Source organism: Oncorhynchus kisutch, linkage group LG27, assembly GCF_002021735.2.
Source record: "Oncorhynchus kisutch isolate 150728-3 linkage group LG27, Okis_V2, whole genome shotgun sequence".
NCBI classification, from domain to species: Eukaryota; Metazoa; Chordata; class Actinopteri; order Salmoniformes; family Salmonidae; genus Oncorhynchus; species Oncorhynchus kisutch.
Window position 1 is genome coordinate 38,538,862 of NC_034200.2, and position 22,328 is coordinate 38,561,189.

Genomic DNA, 22,328 nt, shown 5'->3' on the forward strand with positions numbered 1-22,328 from the left:
AGAGAGAGATGGTGGGTGGGGAAGTGAAACCTATTGCGTGATAGTGAGAAGAGAGAGATGGTGGGTGGGGAAGTGAAACCTATTGCGTGATAGTGAGAAGAGAGAGATGGTGGGTGGGGAAGTGAAACCTATTGCGTGATAGTGAGAAGAGAGAGATGGTGGGTGGGGAAGTGAAACCTATTGCGTGATAGTGAGAAGAGAGAGATGGTGGGTGGGGAAGTGAAACCTATTGCGTGATAGTGAGAAGAGAGAGATGGTGGGTGGGGAAGTGAAACCTATTGCGTGATAGTGAGAAGAGAGAGATGGTGGGTGGGGAAGTGAAACCTATTGCGTGATAGTGAGAAGAGAGAGATGGTGGGTGGGGAAGTGAAACCTATTGCGTGATAGTGAGAAGAGAGAGATGGTGGGTGGGGAAGTGAAACCTATTGCGTGATAGTGAGAAGAGAGAGATGGTGGGTGGGGAAGTGAAACCTATTGCGTGATAGTGAGAAGAGAGAGATGGTGGGTGGGGAAGTGAAACCTATTGCGTGATAGTGAGAAGAGAGAGATGGTGGGTGGGGAAGTGAAACCTATTGCGTGATAGTGAGAAGAGAGAGATGGTGGGTGGGGAAGTGAAACCTATTGCGTGATAGTGAGAAGAGAGAGATGGTGGGTGGGGAAGTGAAACCTATTGCGTGATAGTGAGAAGAGAGAGATGGTGGGTGGGGAAGTGAAACCTATTGCGTGATAGTGAGAAGAGAGAGATGTCATGTGGGGAAGTGAAACCTATTGCGTGATAGTGAGAAGAGAGAGATGGTGGGTGGGAAGTGAAACCTATTGCGTGATAGTGAGAAGAGAGAGATGGTGGGTGGGGAAGTGAAACCTATTGCGTGATAGTGAGAAGAGAGAGATGGTGGGTGGGGAAGTGAAACCTATTGCGTGATAGTGAGAAGAGAGAGATGGTGGGTGGGGAAGTGAAACCTATTGCGTGATAGTGAGAGAGAGAGATGGTGGGTGGGGAAGTGAAACCTATTGCGTGATAGTGAGAAGAGAGAGATGGTGGGTGGGGAAGTGAAACCTATTGCGTGATAGTGAGAAGAGAGAGATGGTGGGTGGGGGAAGTGAAACCTATTGCGTGATAGTGAGAAGAGAGAGATGGTGGGTGGGGAAGTGAAACCTATTGCGTGATAGTGAGAAGAGAGAGATGGTGGGTGGGGAAGTGAAACCTATTGCGTGATAGTGAGAAGAGAGAGATGGTGGGTGGGGAAGTGAAACCTATTGCGTGATAGTGAGAAGAGAGAGATGGTGGGTGGGGAAGTGAAACCTATTGCGTGATAGTGAGAAGAGAGAGATGGTGGGTGGGGAAGTGAAACCTATTGCGTGTAGTGAGAAGAGAGAGATTGTCATGTGGGGAAGTGAACCTATTGCGTGATAGTGAGAAGGAGAGATGGTGGGTGGGGAAGTGAAACCTATTGCGTGATAGTGGAGAAGGAGAGATGGTGGGTGGGGAAGTGAAACCTATTGCGTGATAGTGAGAAGAGAGAGATGGTGGGTGGGGAAGTGAAACCTATTGCGTGATAGTGAGAAGAGAGAGATGGTGGGTGGGGAAGTGAAACCTATTGCGTGATAGTGAGAAGAGAGAGATGGTTGGGTGGGGGAAGTGAAACCTATTGCGTGATAGTGAGAAGAGAGAGATGGTGGGTGGGGAAGTGAAACCTATTGCGTGATAGTGAGAAGAGAGAGATGGTGGTGGGGAAGTGAAACCTATTGCGTGTATAGTGAGTAAAGAGAGAGATGGTGGGTTTGGGGGAAGTTGAAACCTATTGCGTGATAGTGAGAAGAGCGAGATGGTGGGTGGGGAAGTGAAACTATTGCGTGATAGTGAGAAGAGAGAGATGGTGGGTGGGGAAGTGAAACCTATTGCGTGATAGTGAGAAGAGAGAGATGGTGGTGGGGAAGTGAAACCTATTGCGTGATAGTGAGAAGAGAGAGATGGTGGGTGGGGAAGTGAACCTATTGCGTGATATGAGAAGAGAGAGATGGGTGGGTGGGGAAGTGAAACCTATTGCGTGATAGTGAGAAGAGAGAGATGGTGGGTGGGGAAGTGAAACCTATTGCGTGATAGTGAGAAGAGAGAGATGGTGGGTGGGAAGTGAAACCTATTGCGTGATAGTGAGAAGAGAGAGATGGTGGGTGGGGAAGTGAAACCTATTGCGTGATAGTGAGAAGAGAGAGATGGTGGGTGGGGAAGTGAACCTATTGCGTGATAGTGAGAAGAGAGAGATGGTGGGTGGGGAAGTGAAACCTATTGCGTGATAGTGAGAAGAGAGAGATGGTGGGTGGGGAAGTGAAACCTATTGCGTGATAGTGAGAAGAGAGAGATGGTGGGTGGGGAAGTGAAACCTATTGCGTGATAGTGAGAAGAGAGAGATGGTGGGTGGGGAAGTGAAACCTATTGCGTGATAGTGAGAAGAGAGAGATGGTGGGTGGGGAAGTGAAACCTATTGCGTGATAGTGAGAAGAGAGAGATGGTGGGTGGGGAAGTGAAACCTATTGCGTGATAGTGAGAAGAGAGAGATGGTGGGTGGGGAAGTGAAACCTATTGCGTGATAGTGAGAAGAGAGAGATGGTGGTGGGGAAGTGAAACCTATTGCGTGATAGTGAGAAGAGAGAGATGGTGGGTGGGGAAGTGAAACCTATTGCGTGATAGTGAGAAGAGAGAGATGGTGGGTGGGGAAGTGAAACCTATTGCGTGATAGTGAGAAGAGAGAGATGGTGGGTGGGGAAGTGAACCTATTGCGTGATAGTGAGAAGAGAGAGATGGTGGGTGGGGAAGTGAAACCTATTGCGTGATAGTGAGAAGAGAGAGATGGTGGGTGGGGAAGTGAAACCTATTGCGTGATAGTGAGAAGAGAGAGATGGTGGGTGGGGAAGTGAAACCTATTGCGTGATAGTGAGAAGAGAGAGATGGTGGGTGGGGAAGTGAAACCTATTGCGTGATAGTGAGAAGAGAGAGATGGTGGGTGGGGAAGTGAAACCTATTGCGTGATAGTGAGAAGAGAGAGATGGTGGGTGGGGAAGTGAAACCTATTGCGTGATAGTGAGAAGAGAGAGATGGTGGGTGGGGAAGTGAAACCTATTGCGTGATAGTGAGAAGAGAGAGATGGTGGGTGGGGAAGTGAAACCTATTGCGTGATAGTGAGAAGAGAGAGATGGTGGGTGGGGAAGTGAAACCTATTGCGTGATAGTGAGAAAGAGAGAGATGGTGGGTGGGGAAGTGAAACCTATTGCGTGATAGTGAGAAGAGAGAGATGGTGGGTGGGGAAGTGAAACCTATTGCGTGATAGTGAAGGAAAGGAGAGATGTGCGTATGTGGGGAAGTGAAACCTATTGCGTGATAGTGAGAAGATGAGAGATGGTGGTGTGGGGAAGTGAAACCTATTGCGTGATAGTGAGAAGAGAGAGATTGGTGGGTGGGGAAGTGAAACCTATTGCGTGATAGTGAGAAGAGAGAGATGGTGGGTGGGGAAGTGAAACCTATTGCGTGATAGTGAGAAGAGAGAGATGGTGGGTGGGGAAGTGAAACCTATTGCGTGATAGTGAGAAGGAGAGATGGTGGGTGGGGAAGTGAAACCTATTGCGTGATAGTGAGAAGAGAGAGATGGTGGGTGGGGAAGTGAAACCTATTGCGTGATAGTGAGAAGAGAGAGATGGTGGGTGGGGAAGTGAAACCTATTGCGTGATAGTGAGAAGAGAGAGATGGTGGGTGGGGAAGTGAAACCTATTGCGTGATAGTGAGAAGAGAGAGATGGTGGGTGGGGAAGTGAAACCTATTGCGTGATAGTGAGAAGAGAGAGATGGTGGGTGGGGAAGTGAAACCTATTGCGTGATAGTGAGAAGAGAGAGATGGTGGGTGGGGAAGTGAAACCTATTGCGTGATAGTGAGAAGAGAGAGATGGTGGGTGGGGAAGTGAAACCTATTGCGTGATAGTGAGAAGAGAGAGATGGTGGGGTGGGGAAGTGAAACCTATTGCGTGATAGTGAGAAGAGAGAGATGGTGGGTGGGGAAGTGAAACCTATTGCGTGATAGTGAGAAGAGAGAGATGGTGGGTGGGGAAGTGAAACCTATTGCGTGATAGTGAGAAGAGAGAGATGGTGGGTGGGGAAGTGAAACCTATTGCGTGATAGTGAGAAGAGAGAGATGGTGGGTGGGGAAGTGAAACCTATTGCGTGATAGTGAGAAGAGAGAGATGGTGGGTGGGGAAGTGAAACCTATTGCGTGATAGTGAGAAGAGAGAGATGGTGGGTGGGGAAGTGAAACCTATTGCGTGATAGTGAGAAGAGAGAGATGGTGGTGGGGAAGTGAAACCTATTGCGTGATAGTGAGAAGAGAGAGATGGTGGGTGGGGAAGTGAAACCTATTGCGTGATAGTGAGAAGAGAGAGATGGTGGGTGGGGAAGTGAAAACCTATTGCGTGATAGTGAGAAGAGAGAGATGGTGGGTGGGGAAGTGAAACCTATTGCGTGATAGTGAGAAGAGAGAGATGGTGGGTGGGGAAGTGAAACCTATTGCGTGATAGTGAGAAGAGAGAGATGGTGGGTGGGGAAGTGAAACCTATTGCGTGATAGTGAGAAGAGAGAGATGGTGGGTGGGGAAGTGAAACCTATTGCGTGATAGTGAGAAAGAGAGAGATGGTGGGTGGGGAAGTGAAACCTATTGCGTGATAGTGAGAAGAGAGAGATGGTGGGTGGGGAAGTGAAACCTATTGCGTGATAGTGAGAAGAGAGAGATGGTGGGTGGGGAAGTGAAACCTATTGCGTGATAGTGAGAAGAGAGAGATGGTGGGTGGGGAAGTGAAACCTATTGCGTGATAGTGAGAAGAGAGAGATGGTGGGTGGGAAGTGAAACCTATTGCGTGATAGTGAGAAGAGAGAGATGGTGGGTGGGGAAGTGAAACCTATTGCGTGATAGTGAGAAGAGAGAGATGGTGGGTGGGGAAGTGAAACCTATTGCGTGATAGTGAGAAGAGAGAGATGGTGGGTGGGGAAGTGAAACCTATTGCGTGATAGTGAGAAGAGAGAGATGGTGGGTGGGGAGTGAACCTATTGCGTGATAGTGAGAAGAGAGAGATGGTGGGTGGGGAAGTGAAACCTATTGCGTGATAGTGAGAAGAGAGAGATGGTGGGTGGGGAAGTGAAACCTATTGCGTGATAGTGAGAAGAGAGAGATGGTGGGGTGGGGGAAGTGAAACCTATTGCGTGATAGTGAGAAGAGAGAGATGGTGGGTGGGAAGTGAAACCTATTGCGTGATAGTGAGAAGAGAGAGATGGTGGGTGGGGAAGTGAAACCTATTGCGTGATAGTGAGAAGAGAGAGATGGTGGGTGGGGAAGTGAAACCTATTGCGTGATAGTGAGAAGAGAGAGATGGTGGGTGGGGAAGTGAAACCTATTGCGTGATAGTGAGAAGAGAGAGATGGTGGGTGGGGAAGTGAAACCTATTGCGTGATAGTGAGAAGAGAGAGATGGTGGGTGGGGAAGTGAAACCTATTGCGTGATAGTGAGAAGAGAGAGATGGTGGGTGGGGGAAGTGAAACCTATTGCGTGATAGTGAGAAGAGAGAGATGGTGGGTGGGGAAGTGAAACCTATTGCGTGATAGTGAGAAGAGAGAGATGGTGGGTGGGGAAGTGAAACCTATTGCGTGATAGTGAGAAGAGAGAGATGGTGGGTGGGGAAGTGAAACCTATTGCGTGATAGTGAGAAGAGAGAGATGGTGGGTGGGGAAGTGAAACCTATTGCGTGATAGTGAGAAGAGAGAGATGGTGGGTGGGGAAGTGAAACCTATTGCGTGATAGTGAGAAGAGAGAGATGGTGGGTGGGGAAGTGAAACCTATTGCGTGATAGTGAGAAGAGAGAGATGGTGGGTGGGGAAGTGAAACCTATTGCGTGATAGTGAGAAGAGAGAGATGGTGGGTGGGGAAGTGAAACCTATTGCGTGATAGTGAGAAGAGAGAGATGGTGGGTGGGGAAGTGAAACCTATTGCGTGATAGTGAGAAGAGAGAGATGGTGGGTGGGGAAGTGAAACCTATTGCGTGATAGTGAGAAGAGAGAGATGGTGGGTGGGGAAGTGAAACCTATTGCGTGATAGTGAGAAGAGAGAGATGGTGGGTGGGGAAGTGAAACCTATTGCGTGATAGTGAGAAGAGAGAGATGGTGGGTGGGGAAGTGAAACCTATTGCGTGATAGTGAGAAGAGAGAGATGGTGGGTGGGGAAGTGAAACCTATTGCGTGATAGTGAGAAGAGAGAGATGGTGGGTGGGGAAGTGAAACCTATTGCGTGATAGTGAGAAGAGAGAGATGGTGGGTGGGGAGTGAAACCTATTGCGTGATAGTGAGAAGAGAGAGATGGTCATGTGGGTAGTGAAACCTATTGCGTGATAGTGAGAAGAGAGAGATGGTGGGTGGGGGAAGTGAAACCTATTGCGTGATAGTGAGAAGAGAGAGATGGTGGGTGGGGAAGTGAAACCTATTGCGTGATAGTGAGAAGAGAGAGATGGTGGGTGGGGAAGTGAAACCTATTGCGTGATAGTGAGAAGAGAGAGATGGTGGGTGGGGAAGTGAAACCTATTGCGTGATAGTGAGAAGAGAGAGATGGTGGGTGGGGAAGTGAAACCTATTGCGTGATAGTGAGAAGAGAGAGATGGTGGGTGGGGAAGTGAAACCTATTGCGTGATAGTGAGAAGAGAGAGATGGTGGGTGGGGAAGTGAAACCTATTGCGTGATAGTGAGAAGAGAGAGATGGTGGGTGGGGAAGTGAAACCTATTGCGTGATAGTGAGAAGAGAGAGATGGTGGGTGGGGAAGTGAAACCTATTGCGTGATAGTGAGAAGAGAGAGATGGTGGGTGGGGAAGTGAAACCTATTGCGTGATAGTGAGAAGAGAGAGATGGTGGGTGGGGAAGTGAAACCTATTGCGTGATAGTGAGAAGAGAGAGATGGTGGGTGGGGAAGTGAAACCTATTGCGTGATAGTGAGAAGAGAGAGATGGTGGGTGGGGAAGTGAAACCTATTGCGTGATAGTGAGAAGAGAGAGATGGTGGGTGGGGAAGTGAAACCTATTGCGTGATAGTGAGAAGAGAGAGATGGTGGGTGGGGAAGTGAAACCTATTGCGTGATAGTGAGAAGAGAGAGATGGTGGGTGGGGAAGTGAAACCTATTGCGTGATAGTGAGAAGAGAGAGATGGTGGGTGGGGAAGTGAAACCTATTGCGTGATAGTGAGAAGAGAGAGATGGTGGGTGGGGAAGTGAAACCTATTGCGTGATAGTGAGAAGAGAGAGATGGTGGGTGGGGAAGTGAAACCTATTGCGTGATAGTGAGAAGAGAGAGATGGTGGGTGGGGAAGTGAAACCTATTGCGTGATAGTGAGAAGAGAGAGATGGTGGGTGGGGAAGTGAAACCTATTGCGTGATAGTGAGAAGAGAGAGATGGTGGGTGGGGAAGTGAAACCTATTGCGTGATAGTGAGAAGAGAGAGATGGTGGGTGGGGAAGTGAAACCTATTGCGTGATAGTGAGAAGAGAGAGATGGTGGGTGGGGAAGTGAAACCTATTGCGTGATAGTGAGAAGAGAGAGATGGTGGGTGGGGAAGTGAAACCTATTGCGTGATAGTGAGAAGAGAGAGATGGTGGGTGGGGGAAGTGAAACCTATTGCGTGATAGTGAGAAGAGAGAGATGGTGGGTGGGGAAGTGAAACCTATTGCGTGATAGTGAGAAGAGAGAGATGGTGGGTGGGGAAGTGAAACCTATTGCGTGATAGTGAAGAAGAGAGAGATGGTGGGTGGGGAAGTGAAACCTATTGCGTGATAGTGAGAAGAGAGAGATGGTGGGTGGGGAAGTGAAACCTATTGCGTGATAGTGAGAAGAGAGAGATGGTGGGTGGGGAAGTGAAACCTATTGCGTGATAGTGAGAAGAGAGAGATGGTGGGTGGGGAAGTGAAACCTATTGCGTGATAGTGAGAAGAGAGAGATGGTGGGTGGGGAAGTGAAACCTATTGCGTGATAGTGAGAAGAGAGAGATGGTGGGTGGGGAAGTGAAACCTATTGCGTGATAGTGAGAAGAGAGAGATGGTGGGTGGGAAGTGAAACCTATTGCGTGATAGTGAGAAGAGAGAGATGGTGGGGTGGGGAAGTGAAACCTATTGCGTGATAGTGAGAAGAGAGAGATGGTGGGTGGGGGAAGTGAAACCTATTGCGTGATAGTGAGAAGAGAGAGATGGTGGGTGGGGAAGTGAAACCTATTGCGTGATAGTGAGAAGAGAGAGATGGTGGGTGGGGAAGTGAAACCTATTGCGTGATAGTGAGAAGAGAGAGATGGTGGGTGGGGAAGTGAAACTATTGCGTGATAGTGAGAAGAGAGAGATGGTGGGTGGGGAAGTGAAACCTATTGCGTGATAGTGAGAAGAGAGAGATGGTGGGTTGGGGAAGTGAAACCTATTGCGTGATAGTGAGAAGAGAGAGATGGTGGGTGGGGAGTGAAACCTATTGCGTGATAGTGAGAAGAGAGAGATGGTGGGTGGGGAAGTGAAACCTATTGCGTGATAGTGAGAAGAGAGAGATGGTGGGTGGGGAAGTGAAACCTATTGCGTGATAGTGAGAAGAGAGAGATGGTGGGTGGGGAAGTGAAACCTATTGCGTGATAGTGAGAAGAGAGAGATGGGGGTGGGAAGTGAAACCTATTGCGTGATAGTGAGAAGAGAGAGATGGTGGGTGGAAGTGAAACCTATTGCGTGATAGTGAGAAGAGAGAGATGGTGGGTGGGGAAGTGAAACCTATTGCGTGATAGTGAGAAGAGAGAGATGGTGGTGGGGAAGTGAAACCTATTGCGTGATAGTGAGAAGAGAGAGATGGTGGGTGGGGGAAGTGAAACCTATTGCGTGATAGTGAGAAGAGAGAGATGGTGGGTGGGGAAGTGAAACCTATTGCGTGATAGTGAGAAGAGAGAGATGGTGGGTGGGGAAGTGAAACCTATTGCGTGATAGTGAGAAGAGAGAGATGGTGGGTGGGGAAGTGAAACCTATTGCGTGATAGTGAGAAGAGAGAGATGGTGGGTGGGGAAGTGAAACCTATTGCGTGATAGTGAGAAGAGAGAGATGGTGGGTGGGGAAGTGAAACCTATTGCGTGATAGTGAGAAGAGAGAGATGGTGGGTGGGGAAGTGAAACCTATTGCGTGATAGTGAGAAGAGAGAGATGGTGGGTGGGGAAGTGAAACCTATTGCGTGATAGTGAGAAGAGAGAGATGGTGGGTGGGGAAGTGAAACCTATTGCGTGATAGTGAGAAGAGAGAGATGGTGGGTGGGGAAGTGAAACCTATTGCGTGATAGTGAGAAGAGAGAGATGGTGGGTGGGGAAGTGAAACCTATTGCGTGATAGTGAGAAGAGAGAGATGGTGGGTGGGGAAGTGAAACCTATTGCGTGATAGTGAGAAGAGAGAGATGGTGGGTGGGGAAGTGAAACCTATTGCGTGATAGTGAGAAGAGAGAGATGGTGGGTGGGGAAGTGAAACCTATTGCGTGATAGTGAGAAGAGAGAGATGGTGGGTGGGGAAGTGAAACCTATTGCGTGATAGTGAGAAGAGAGAGATGGTGGGTGGGGAAGTGAAACCTATTGCGTGATAGTGAGAAGAGAGAGATGGTGGGTGGGGAAGTGAAACCTATTGCGTGATAGTGAGAAGAGAGAGATGGTGGGTGGGGAAGTGAAACCTATTGCGTGATAGTGAGAAGAGAGAGATGGTGGGTGGGGAAGTGAAACCTATTGCGTGATAGTGAGAAGAGAGAGATGGTGGGTGGGGAAGTGAAACCTATTGCGTGATAGTGAGAAGAGAGAGATGGTGGGTGGGGAAGTGAAACCTATTGCGTGATAGTGAGAAGAGAGAGATGGTGGGTGGGGAAGTGAAACCTATTGCGTGATAGTGAGAAGAGAGAGATGGTGGGTGGGGAAGTGAAACCTATTGCGTGATAGTGAGAAGAGAGAGATGGTGGGTGGGGATAGTGAAACCTATTGCGTGATAGTGAGAAGAGAGAGGATGGTGGGTGGGGAAGTGAAACCTATTGCGTGATAGTGAGAAGAGAGAGATGGTGGGTGGGGAAGTGAAAACCTATTGCGTGATAGTGAGAAGAGAGAGATGGTGGGTGGGGAAGTGAAACCTATTGCGTGATAGTGAGAAGAGAGAGATGGTGGGTGGGGAAGTGAAACCTATTGCGTGATAGTGAGAAGAGAGAGATGGTGGGTGGGGAAGTGAAACCTATTGCGTGATAGTGAGAAGAGAGAGATGGTGGGTGGGGAAGTGAAACCTATTGCGTGATAGTGAGAAGAGAGAGATGGTGGGTGGGGAAGTGAAACCTATTGCGTGATAGTGAGAAGAGAGAGATGGTGGGTGGGGAAGTGAAACCTATTGCGTGATAGTGAGAAGAGAGAGATGGTGGGTGGGGAAGTGAAACCTATTGCGTGATAGTGAGAAGAGAGAGATGGTGGGTGGGGAAGTGAAACCTATTGCGTGATAGTGAGAAGAGAGAGATGGGTGGGGAAGTGAAACCTATTGCGTGATAGTGAGAAGAGAGAGATGGTGGGTGGGGAAGTGAAACCTATTGCGTGATAGTGAGAAGAGAGAGATGGTGGGTGGGGAAGTGAAACCTATTGCGTGGATAGTGAGAAGAGAGAGATGGTGGGTGGGGAAGTGAAACCTATTGCGTGATAGTGAGAAGAGAGAGATGGTGGTGGGGAAGTGAAACCTATTGCGTGATAGTGAGAAGAGAGAGATGGTGGGTGGGGAAGTGAAAACCTATTGCGTGATAGTGAGAAGAGAGAGATGGTGGGTGGGGAAGTGAAACCTATTGCGTGATAGTGAGAAGAGAGAGATGGTGGGTGGGGAAGTGAAACCTATTGCGTGATAGTAAGAAGAGAGAGATGGTGGGTGGGGAAGTGAAACCTATTGCGTGATAGTGAGAAGAGAGAGATGGTGGGTGGGGAAGTGAAACCTATTGCGTGATAGTGAGAAGAGAGAGATGGTGGGTGGGGAAGTGAAACCTATTGCGTGATAGTGAGAAGAGAGAGATGGTGGGTGGGGAAGTGAAACCTATTGCGTGATAGTGAGAAGAGAGAGATGGTGGGTGGGGAAGTGAAACCTATTGCGTGATAGTGAGAAGAGAGAGATGGTGGGTGGGGAAGTGAAACCTATTGCGTGATAGTGAGAAGAGAGAGATGGTGGGTGGGGAAGTGAAACCTATTGCGTGATAGTGAGAAGGAGAGATGGTGGGTGGGGAAGTGAACCTATTGCGTGATAGTGAGAAGGAGAGATGGTGGGTGGGGAAGTGAAACCTATTGCGTGATAGTGAGAAGAGAGAGATGGTGGGTGGGGAAGTGAAACCTATTGCGTGATAGTGAGAAGAGAGAGATGGTGGGTGGGGAAGTGAAACCTATTGCGTGATAGTGAGAAGAGAGAGATGGTGGGTGGGGAAGTGAAACCTATTGCGTGATAGTGAGAAGAGAGAGATGGTGGGTGGGGAAGTGAAACCTATTGCGTGATAGTGAGAAGAGAGAGATGGTGGGTGGGTGAAACTTGTCCAACTTATCAATGTAAATAAACACTATAAAGGGTTTTGTAGTTTTGAAAAAGGGTATATATATATATATATATATATATATAATGTGTCATTACATACCTTTTTTGAAGGTTTGTGTTGAATTTGAATCGTGTTTTTAGTGCGGTGCTAAAGTGATCTTCAGAAGTAAACAGCGGCTTTGAGAGTCATGATCGCTTGTAGTGACGATGCAAAAAATGACTAGGTATCCCCCCTTACCCTGTCCCTTTCTTGTTTTTAAACGATGAGAGAAGTGCCTGGTGTAGGGAGACTATGACAGAATGAGTTGCTTTATGCGTGCTGTACGTTACGACGTGACACGTCAAGATGTAGCGTACAGCGTCGGAGAGGTCTGTTTTTTCTCCAATACTACAGAGCCATTACCATGAATAGAAACTTAGTTCACACCCCAGATTCTGATGTCAACACAGTCGCTACAGTCCCATTAGATTTCATTGCAGCCTCGTTTGAATGTCGCGGTTGCGCAAATTTGTTCGGAATTGGGTTAATCACTGTTAGTACGAAATCTGGGAACTTTTGGCACACTAACTGTTGTCCTTATGACCAATAAGCATACTACATACTCAACTTACATCACAATTAGTGAGGTTAGTATGAGTATTCGGACCCAGCTACGGTGTGACGTCAGCGCACAGATGCAGCCTGTGCAAATGAATCCCACTAATTTCAAACAGCTGTCAAAACCAGTCCCCTAAAAGGTATGACAGATGAGGCCATTGAAAGTGTAAAAAAATAGTATTTTTTTGACGATGGCAACAGCGAAGCATATATATTTTTTTGCTGTTATTTTTGGTTTTCCCTGCATTACAGTAGAATGAGAACGCTTGAAACACAAATTTTGGCTACGAGGGTTAGTTCGCCCCCCCCCCCAAAAAAATTGGGCCTATACGATTTTCCACATTTAACTTGGCTGTTGTCAAACAACAGACCATTTCTCCATATTTGTGCAATTTAGTTACTTACAGCCGCCTCTGGTTAGCATTACTGTATACAGGACCGGAAATAATTGAAGCCAAGAAGACCATATAAAGCTGGAACATGCCCTTAAAGTAGCTCCAAAGTAGTTTGGATTTCGTTGATATCATTAATGATCATTTCCACTGTGCATAACACTTGTCAGCGCTCTGCAAAATCTGTACAATTGTTGCAAGTGAGATACAGTGCATTCGAAAAGTATTCAGACCCCTTCCCTTCTTCCACATTTTGTTAAGTTATAGCCTTATTCTAAAATTGATTAAATTATAAAACTACACACAATACCCGTTAATGACAAAGCGAAAACATTTTTTCTAAAAACCTGATTTTTAAACTGAAATGCCTTATTCAGACCCTTTGTTATAAGACTCTAAATTGAGTTCACGTACATCCTGTTTCCATTGATCACCCTTGAGATGTATCTACAACTTGATTGTGGTCCACCTGTGGTAAATTTAATTGATATGACTTGGAAAGGCTCACACCTGTCTAGATTTGACAGTGCAAAAACCAAGCCACGAGATCAAAGGAAATGTCCATAGAACTCAGACAGGATTGTGTCAAGGCACAAATCTGGGGAAGGGTACCAAAACATTTCTGCAGCATTGAAGGTCCCAAAGAACATAGTGGCCTCCATCATTCTTAAATGAAATAAGTTTGGAACCACCAAGACTCTTCTTAGAGTTGGCCACCAGGCCAAACTGAGCAATCGGTGGAGAAGGGCCTTGGTCAGGGAGGTGACCAATAACCGATGGTCACTTTGACAGAGCTCCAGAGTTCTTCTGTGGAGATGGGAGAACCTCCCAGAAGGACAAACATCTCTGCAGCACTCTACCAATCAGGTCTTTATGGCAGAGTGGCCAGACCGAAGCTACTCCTCGGTAAAATGCACATAACAGAATCCACTGGGATTCTCTGCCTCTAACCCTATTACAGGGACTGAGTCACTGGCTCACTGGTGCTCTTTCATGCCGTCACTAGGAGGGGTGCGTCACTTGAGTGGGTTGAGTCACTGATGTGATATTCCTGTCTGGGTTTGCGCCCCCCCTTGGGTTGTGCCGTGGCGGAGATCTTTGTGGGCTATACTCGGCCTTGTCTCAGGATGGTATGTTGGTGGTTGAAGATATCCCTCTAGTGGTATGGAGGCTGTGCTTTGGCAAAGTGGGTGGGGTTATATCCTTCCTGTTTGGCCCTGTCCGGGGGTATCATCGGATGGGGCCACAGTGTCTCCTGACCTCTCCTGTCTCAGCCTCCAGTATTTATGCTGCAGTAGTTTATGTGTCGGGGGGCTAGGGTCAGTTTGTTATATCTGGAGTACTTCTCCTGCCTTATCCAGTGTCCTGTGTGAATTTAAGTATGCTCTCTCTAATTCTCTCTTTCTTTCTCTCTCTCTGAGGACCTGAGCCCTAGGACCATGCCTCAGGACTACCTGACATGATGACTCCTTGCTGTCCCCAGTCCACCTGGCCTGCTGCTGCTCCAGTTTCAACTGTTCTGCCTGTGACTATGGAAACCTGACCTGTTCACCAGATGTGCTACCTGTCCCAGACCTATTATTTGACCATGCTGACAACCATTGACCAACATTTGAACATCTTGGCCATGTTCTTCTATAATCTCCACCTGGCACAGCCAGAAGAGGACTGGCCTCTCTAGGTTTCTTCCTAGGTTTTGGCCTTTCTAGGGAGTTTTTCCAAGCCAACGTGCTTCAATACCTGTATTGCTTGCTGTTTGGGGTTTTAGGCTGGACTTTGAGATATCAGCTGATATCAGCTGATGTACAAAGGGCTATATAAATAAATTTGATTTGATTTGAACAGCCCGCTTGGGGGAAAAAAAGGCACCTAAAGGACTCTCAGACCAAGAAAAACAAGATTATCTGGTCTGATGAAACTAAGATTGAACTATTTGGCTTGAATGCCAAGCTTCAAGTCTGGAGGAAACCTTGGCACCATCCCTACGGTGAAGCATGGTGGTGGCAGCATCATGCTGTAGGAATGTTTTTCAGCGGCAGGGCCTGAGAGACTAATCAGGATCGAGGGATAGACAAACGGAGCAAAGTTGAGAGATATTTTAATAAAATTTCTTTGGTACTTTTAACCCTTTTTCTCCCCAATATCGTGAAGATATCTCACTTCCTGTTTTGATTTCTACTCAGGATTTTTCAAATCGGTAGTCACAATCCTGTCCCATTGCTGCAACTCCCATACGGACTTGGGAGAGGCGAAGGTCGAGAACCGTGCGTCCTCCGAAACACGACCCTGCTAGGCCGAACTGCTTCTTGACACTCTCCTCTCTTAACCTGGAAGCCGTACAAACGGCAACCGAAGTCAGCTTGCAAGTGCCCGGCCCGCCACAAGGAGTCACTAGATAGAACAAGGACATCCCAGCCGGCCAAACCCTCCCCTAACCTGGACAACGCTGGGCCAATTGTGCGCCGCCTCCTGGGACTCCCGATCACGGCCGGCTGTGACACAGCCTGGGATCGAATCGGGTTGATCCCACACAGCAGGAGTGGCTTCGGGACAAGTCTCTGAATGTCCTTGAGTGGCCCAGCCAGAGCCCGGACTTGAACACAATCGAACATCTCTGGAAAGACCTGAAAAAAGCTGTGCAGCGATGCTCTCAATCCTACCTGACAGCACTTGAGAGGACCTGCAGAGAAGAATGGGAGAAACTCCCCAAATACAGTTGTGCCAAGCTTGTAGCGTCATACCCGAGAAGACTCGAGACTTGTAATTGCTGCCTAAGATGCTTCAACAAAGTACTGAGTAAAGGGTCTTAATACTTATGTAAATGTGATATTTCCATTTTTTGTTATATTTACACATTTGCAAAAATGTCTATAAACCTGTTTTTGCTTTGTCATTATGGGGCATTGTGTGTAGATTTACGGGGGGGGACTATTTAATCAATTTGAGAATAAGACTAACGTTAACAAAATGTGGAAAAAGTCAAGGGGTCTGAATATTTTCCAAATGCATTCTATGGGAAATTTCTAATGCTACATACAGAGTCAAATCACATCAAGAGAAGACCAACAAGACGATAACATGAAGATAACATGTATATTCTTCATGCTTTCATTTATACAAATGGTATTTCTGAATCTGTGTGTCTATTCTTTGCTGAACTGTCAAAAGATGTCCACCACCAGAACAGGTCAGATCATTTCCACCACCAGAACAGGTCAGATCATTTCCACCACTAGAACAGGTCAGTTCATTTCCACCACCAGAACAGGTCAGATCATTTCCACCACTAGAACAGGTCAGATCATTTCCACCACTAGAACAGGTCAGATCATTTCCACCACCAGAACAGGTCAGTTCATTTCCACCACCAGAACAGGTCAGATCATTTCCACCACCAGAACAGGTCAGATCATTTCCACCACCAGAACAGGTCAGATCATTTCCACCACCAGAACAGGTCAGATCATTTCCACCACCAGAACAGGTCAGATCATTTCCACCACCAGAACAGGTCAGATCATTTCCACCACTAGAACAGGTCAGATCATTTCCACCACCAGAACAGGTCAGATCATTTCCACCACCAGAACAGGTCAGTTCATTTCCACCACCAGAACAGGTCAGATCATTTCCACCACCAGAACAGGTCAGATCATTTCCACCACCAGAACACGTCAGATCATTTCCACCACCAGAACACGTCAGATAATTTCCACCACCAGAACAGGTCAGATCATTTCCACCACCAGAACAGGTCAGATCATTTCCACCACCAGAACAGGTCAGATCATTTCCACCACCAGAACAGGTCAGATCATTTCCACCACCAGAACAGGTCAGATCATTTCCACCACCAGAACAGGTCAGATCATTTCCACCACCAGAACAGGTCAGATAATTTCCACCACCAGAACAGGTCAGATCATTTCCACCACTAGAACAGGTCAGTTCATTTCCACCACCAGAACAGGTCAGATCATTTCCACCACCAGAACAGGTCAGATCATTTCCACCACCAGAACAGGTCAGATAATTTCCACCACCAGAACAGGTCAGATCATTTCCACCACCAGAACAGGTCAGATAATTTCCACCACCAGAACAGGTCAGATCATTTCCACCACTAGAACAGGTCAGTTCATTTCCACCACCAGAACAGGTCAGATCATTTCCACCACCAGAACAGGTCAGATCATTTCCACCACCAGAACAGGTCAGATCATTTCCACCACCAGAACAGGTCAGATCATTTCCACCACCAGAACAGGTCAGATCATTTCCACCACCAGAACAGGTCAGATCATTTCCACCACCAGAACAGGTCAGATCATTTCCACCACTAGAACAGGTCAGATCATTTCCACCACCAGAACAGGTCAGATCATTTCCACCACCAGAACAGGTCAGATCATTTCCACCACCAGAACAGGTCAGATCATTTCCACCACCAGAACAGGTCAGATCATTTCCACCACTAGAACAGGTCAGTTCATTTCCACCACCAGAACAGGTCAGATCATTTCCACCACCAGAACAGGTCAGATCATTTCCACCACCAGAACAGGTCAGATCATTTCCACCACCAGAACACGTCAGATCATTTCCACCACCAGAACAGGTCAGATCATTTCCACCACCAGAACAGGTCAGATCATTTCCACCACCAGAACAGGTCAGATCATTTCCACCACCAGAACAGGTCAGATCATTTCCACCACCAGAACAGGTCAGATCATTTCCACCACCAGAACAGGTCAGATAATTTCCACCACTAGAACAGGTCAGTTCATTTCCACCACCAGAACAGGTCAGATCATTTCCACCACCAGAACAGGTCAGATCATTTCCACCACCAGAACAGGTCAGATCATTTCCACCACTAGAACAGGTCAGATCATTTCTGAGTTCTGGTGAGAAAGGTAAAGCTTTTCAGATACTGCTCTATGGGCTGTGGTGTGATCATTCAAACTCTTTCAAATGAATTGAACTTTTAGTCGGTTATACCTGAGATATACCAACGACAAGGCTACCAATGGCCCAATGTAAATCAAATGGCAGGAAGCTTGGCCCCGGTGATGTACTGGGGCCATCTGCCTCTGTCTGAAATGTAATGTGAATATCCTACGTTGCGTAATAAATCGAATTTAGATAGGCATATCTAGGACAGACAGTTTCAGATCAAATCAGCTTTTTTTTCGGGATATAGTAATATTTCATAGCTATACATAACTGGCGACACTGTATAAAGAAAGATCGGGTCAATTGTGTAGCCTGGATGATTATATTACTGAAACAATGTAGCCTGCAAAATGGTATGACGTTGCCACAAGTATGGCTTCAGAACATACTGTAAAACTCATTCCTTTTCTCCAGTTGCACTTACCCTCACTCCCACTTTGTTTCCCATTGTTCGCACCCATCCTGTGTAATGCATTATCTATTCACAGAGCTCGGAGGTATCCATCAAATAAAAAGTATTCCTACAAAAACGTGCGCGTTATATGAGGAGAAATGCGCGTGGATCCTCTTTTTTTTCACCCAGCGGAAGATAGTCCCCCAAAAAACGTTCTTCTCAAACCATAAATCCAAACATAGTCAGCATGTCATTACAGATATTTTTTGACTGAATACATTTTGATTTTAAACTAAATTCTAACAAGACGTGCAGGTAATAGTGCACGATTCCAACGACTGTTGAAGGCTAAAAGTGTATTTTATCTCCGAGTGTTACAAATGGAAACTTATTCGCATCCAGTATTTGATATAAACAAAACCCGAAACTTGTTGCGTCAAGACGCAATGCCACCACTCCTGCCGAGTATGAAACCGTTACCATGTAGACATACTTTCCGCGGCCGCGAGAGGCAACGGCGATTTGCTGTAACCCCCCCCCCCCTTTTTCCCCGGAGTGTCAATTGCCTACCATAGGAATGACGAGAGGTAGGCTACAGTTTTAAAGAGACAGTGGACCCAAAAAGAACAACCCATGATTACATTGATATTATCCAGATTCTTAAATAAGATCCTGGAAAATGAACTCAAAGATTGTAATAACATTCATTGGGGATTTTGGCGTAGCTGCAGAGGTGCACCACATGAAGCAACTTGGACAGTTGCTTGCAACAAAGTTGCATTTGGGTTTGCTCCCAATCATTGGTTGTCTCTTTAAAAAAAAAAAATGCCTGCAACTTACTTGCAACTCATTACACGTTGTAGCAAAGTGAAGTGCACCCATGTGTGCATGCGCAGACACTCTGTGTGACATGCATGAGAGAAAAGTATGTATGTAACAGATTTTGGGGTATCGTGGGGATCGGCTCCCCCTGGTGGACAGTTGCTCATCCAGTGATCCAGACATCCAGGCCAAGGTCCAGTACCAGCAGAGCTGAACCAGTGGTCAAACTGTCTGGGCCAGTGTGAACAACCTGAGGGAGAGAGGCCCTCCAAGTGATAAGCCTGCATGTGCGGTCAGCTGATGTACTCTTATAAAATATAGATAGAAATATAGAAATACATATATTTTTAAATTATATATATATATATAACGTTTTGTAAATATATTTTTATCTATTATTATTATATATATATATTTTAAATATTTTAACATTAATTTAACTAGGCAAGTCAGTTAAGAACAAATTCTTATTTACAATTACGGCCTACCCCGGCCAAACCCGGACGATGCTGGGCCAATTGTGCGCTACCCTATGGCACTCCCAATCACGGCCCATTGTGATACAGCCTGGAATCGAACCAGGGTGTCTGTAGTGACGCCTCTAGCACTATAATGCAGTGTCTTCGGGAAGTTTTCAGTAAAGCTTGTGCTACCTCCCTTTCTCCACATCGTCCTTATGGTTGTGCGATTTTACCTCCTCCTGGGCACCACACCGCCTCGAGGACGGATTTATTCCCTGTCTGGCCCTGAGACCAAGGCTATGGAGGAGTACATTGATAACTCTCTGGCGGCTGGAAGCAATCGCCCTTAGCCCTCTCCTGCCGGCGCAGGGTTTTTCTTTGTAGGGAAAGAAGGACAAGACCCTGCGTCCATGTACTGATTACCGGGGTGTCAATGACATCACAGTCAAGAACCTTTCCCCGCTACCACTCCTCTTCTCAGCTTTCAAACCTCTCCAGGGGGCAACCATATTTTCTAAACTGGACCTCCGAAATGCCTACCACTTTGTTCGGAGACGCGAAGGAGACGAGTGGAAGAGTGCTTTCAATACAGCAAGTGGACACTATGAGTGCCTGGTCATGCCGTTTGGACTCACTCACTGTCTACCAGGCTCTGGTTAACGATGTGCTCGGGGACATGTTGTATCGTTTTGTTTTTAGTGTACCTTCGATGACATCCTGTTTTTCTCCCATTCTGTCCAGGAACACGTTCTCCATGTTTGACAAGTTCTTCAGGAAAACCAGTTGTTCGTTAAAGCGGAGAAGTGAGAGTTCCACCGCTCCACAATCACTTTTCTGGGATACGTCATTTCCGAAGGGAATGTTCAGATGGGATCTGGAAAAAGTGAGAGCGGTGGTGGATTGGCCCCAACCCACATCCAGGGTGCAGCTACAGCGGTTTCTGGGGTCATTATTACCACTGTTTCTTTCGGGGCTACAGCAACCTGGCGACTCCCCCCTCTGCACTCACCTCTCCCAAGGTACCGTTCACTTGGTCAACAGAAACAAACAAGGCTTTTGTGGATTTGAAGCAATGATTTACCACTACCCCCATCCTCATCCATACGGATCTGACCCATCAGCTTGTGGTGGAGGTTGACGCTTCCAGCGTAGGGGCCGTTCTTTCCCAGCGATCCGTCCAGGAACAAAAGCTTCATCCCTGTGCCTTCATGTCCCATTGTCTCAACTTGGTGGAGAGGATCTATGGCGTTGGCAACCGGGAACACCTAGCAGTAAAGATGGCTCTGGAGGAGTGGAGGCATTGGCTGGAAGGGGTGGAACATCCATTTTTGGTTTGGACCGACCACAAGAACATGGAAAAACTTAACTCTAGGCAGGCCCGGTGGGCTCTGTTAATCACTAGGTTAAATTTCACATTCTTCTACCGCCCAGGGTCCAAAGATGTGAAGCCGGACACCCTTTCCCGCCAGTACAGTTCTGCTCCCACACCTTCGGAATCAGAGACCATTTTCCCTGCCTCATATTTGCCGGCTGTGGTTGTCTGGGGTATTGAGGCTCTGGTTAGCAAAGCACAACTTTCCCAGCCAGACCCCAGGGAAGTCCCGGCTTACCGGATGTTTGTTCCCAATTCGGTCCGGTCCCAAGTCCTGGAATGGGCTCACTCCTCCAGGCTTACCTGTCATCCTGGTGCTCGCCGTACCTTGGCTTTCCTCCGACAGTGCTTCTTGTGGCCCACCATGGCTCCTGATGTCTCGGCCTTCGTCGCCGCATGCATGGTGTGTGCCCAAAGCAAGACTTCGCAGCAAGATCAGTCTGGTCTCCTTCAGCCACGTCCTGTTCCTCATCGCCCCTGGTCCCATATTTCCCTGTATTTTTCCACTTGGCTTCCTCCGTCAGATGGCAACACCACCACCACAGGTTCTCCAACGCTGCCCATTTCATCCCTCTTCCTAAATTACCTTCAGCCAAGGAGACAGCCCAGTTCATGGTGCAGCACATCTTCCGAATCCATGGACTCCGTTCGACATTGTCTCGGATCGGGGTCCTCAGTTTTCGTCCGGTTTCTGGAAGGCGTTCTGCACCCTTATCGGGTCGTCGGCCAATCTGTCCTCCGGATTTCATCCCCAGTCCAACGGCCAGTCGGAGTGAGCTAATCAAGATATGGAAACGAAACTCCAGTGTCTTGTTGCCAGTAACCCCACCACCTGGAGTCAGCAACTGGTCTGGGTGGAATATTCCAGGAACACTCTCCCCTGCTCAGCTACTGGACTACCTCGAATGCTCCATGGGAAATCAGCCCCCGCTCTTCACAGAGCAAGAAGCGGAGGTCAACATACCTTCAGCTAAGATGTTCGTCCGTCGCTGTTCGGCGTACCTGGAAAAGAGCCTGGGCAGCTCTTCTCAAGACAACCTCCAGGTGTCGTTGACAAGCAGACCGCCACGGACTCTGGCTCCTCGCTATCGGTTCAGGCAGAGGTCATGGTTGTCCACTCGGGACCTACCCCTCCGGGTAGAATCCCATAAACTTTCCCCCCGTTTCATTGGTCCTCTCCCCATTTCTAGAGTCATTAGTCCCACTGCTGTCAATCTGCTGTTGCCCCGTACTCTCCGTGTTCACCCTACTTTCCATGTGTCCAGGATGAAGCCCTTGTCTCACAGTCCTCTGTCTTCCGTTTCTAGGCCCATCCCTCCCCCGGGTCATCGATGGCCAGCCGGCATATGCAGTGAGACGCCTCCTGAGGGTTCGACCATGGAGCAGGGGTTTCCAGTACCTGGTTGACTGGGAGGAGTATGGTCTGGAGGAGAGGTGCTAAAGACATCCTGGACCTGGCCCTCATCGACGATTTTCACTGACGACACCCCGGTCAGCCAGGAAAGCGCCCAGGTAGGACACCAGGCGGTGTCCCTAGAGGGGGGGGGGTACTGTCACACCCTGATCTGTTTCACCTGTCCTTGTGATTGTCTCCACCTCCTCCAGGTGTCACGTATTTCCCCCAGTGTATTTATCTCTGTGTTTCCTGTCTCTCTGTGCCAGTTCGTCTTGTATGTTTTCAAGCCAACCAGCGTGTTTTTCCCATGCTCCTGTTTTTTAGTATATTTTTCTAGT

At 47.7% G+C, this 22,328-nt stretch overlaps 1 protein-coding gene across 1 annotated transcript in view; it reads right to left on the reverse strand.

Moving 5' to 3' along the window:
* Positions 1 to 18,496, reverse strand: part of fbxl7 (F-box and leucine-rich repeat protein 7) — an 85,742-nt gene extending 67,246 nt beyond the window's left edge. The window contains exon 1 of the mRNA XM_020463347.2: positions 17,970 to 18,496. Coding sequence (XP_020318936.1) covers positions 17,970 to 18,006 — 37 coding nt within the window. The 5' untranslated portion in view covers positions 18,007 to 18,496. The remainder of the gene's footprint in view (positions 1 to 17,969) is intronic.
* Between the last annotated feature and the right edge of the window lie 3,832 nt (positions 18,497 to 22,328).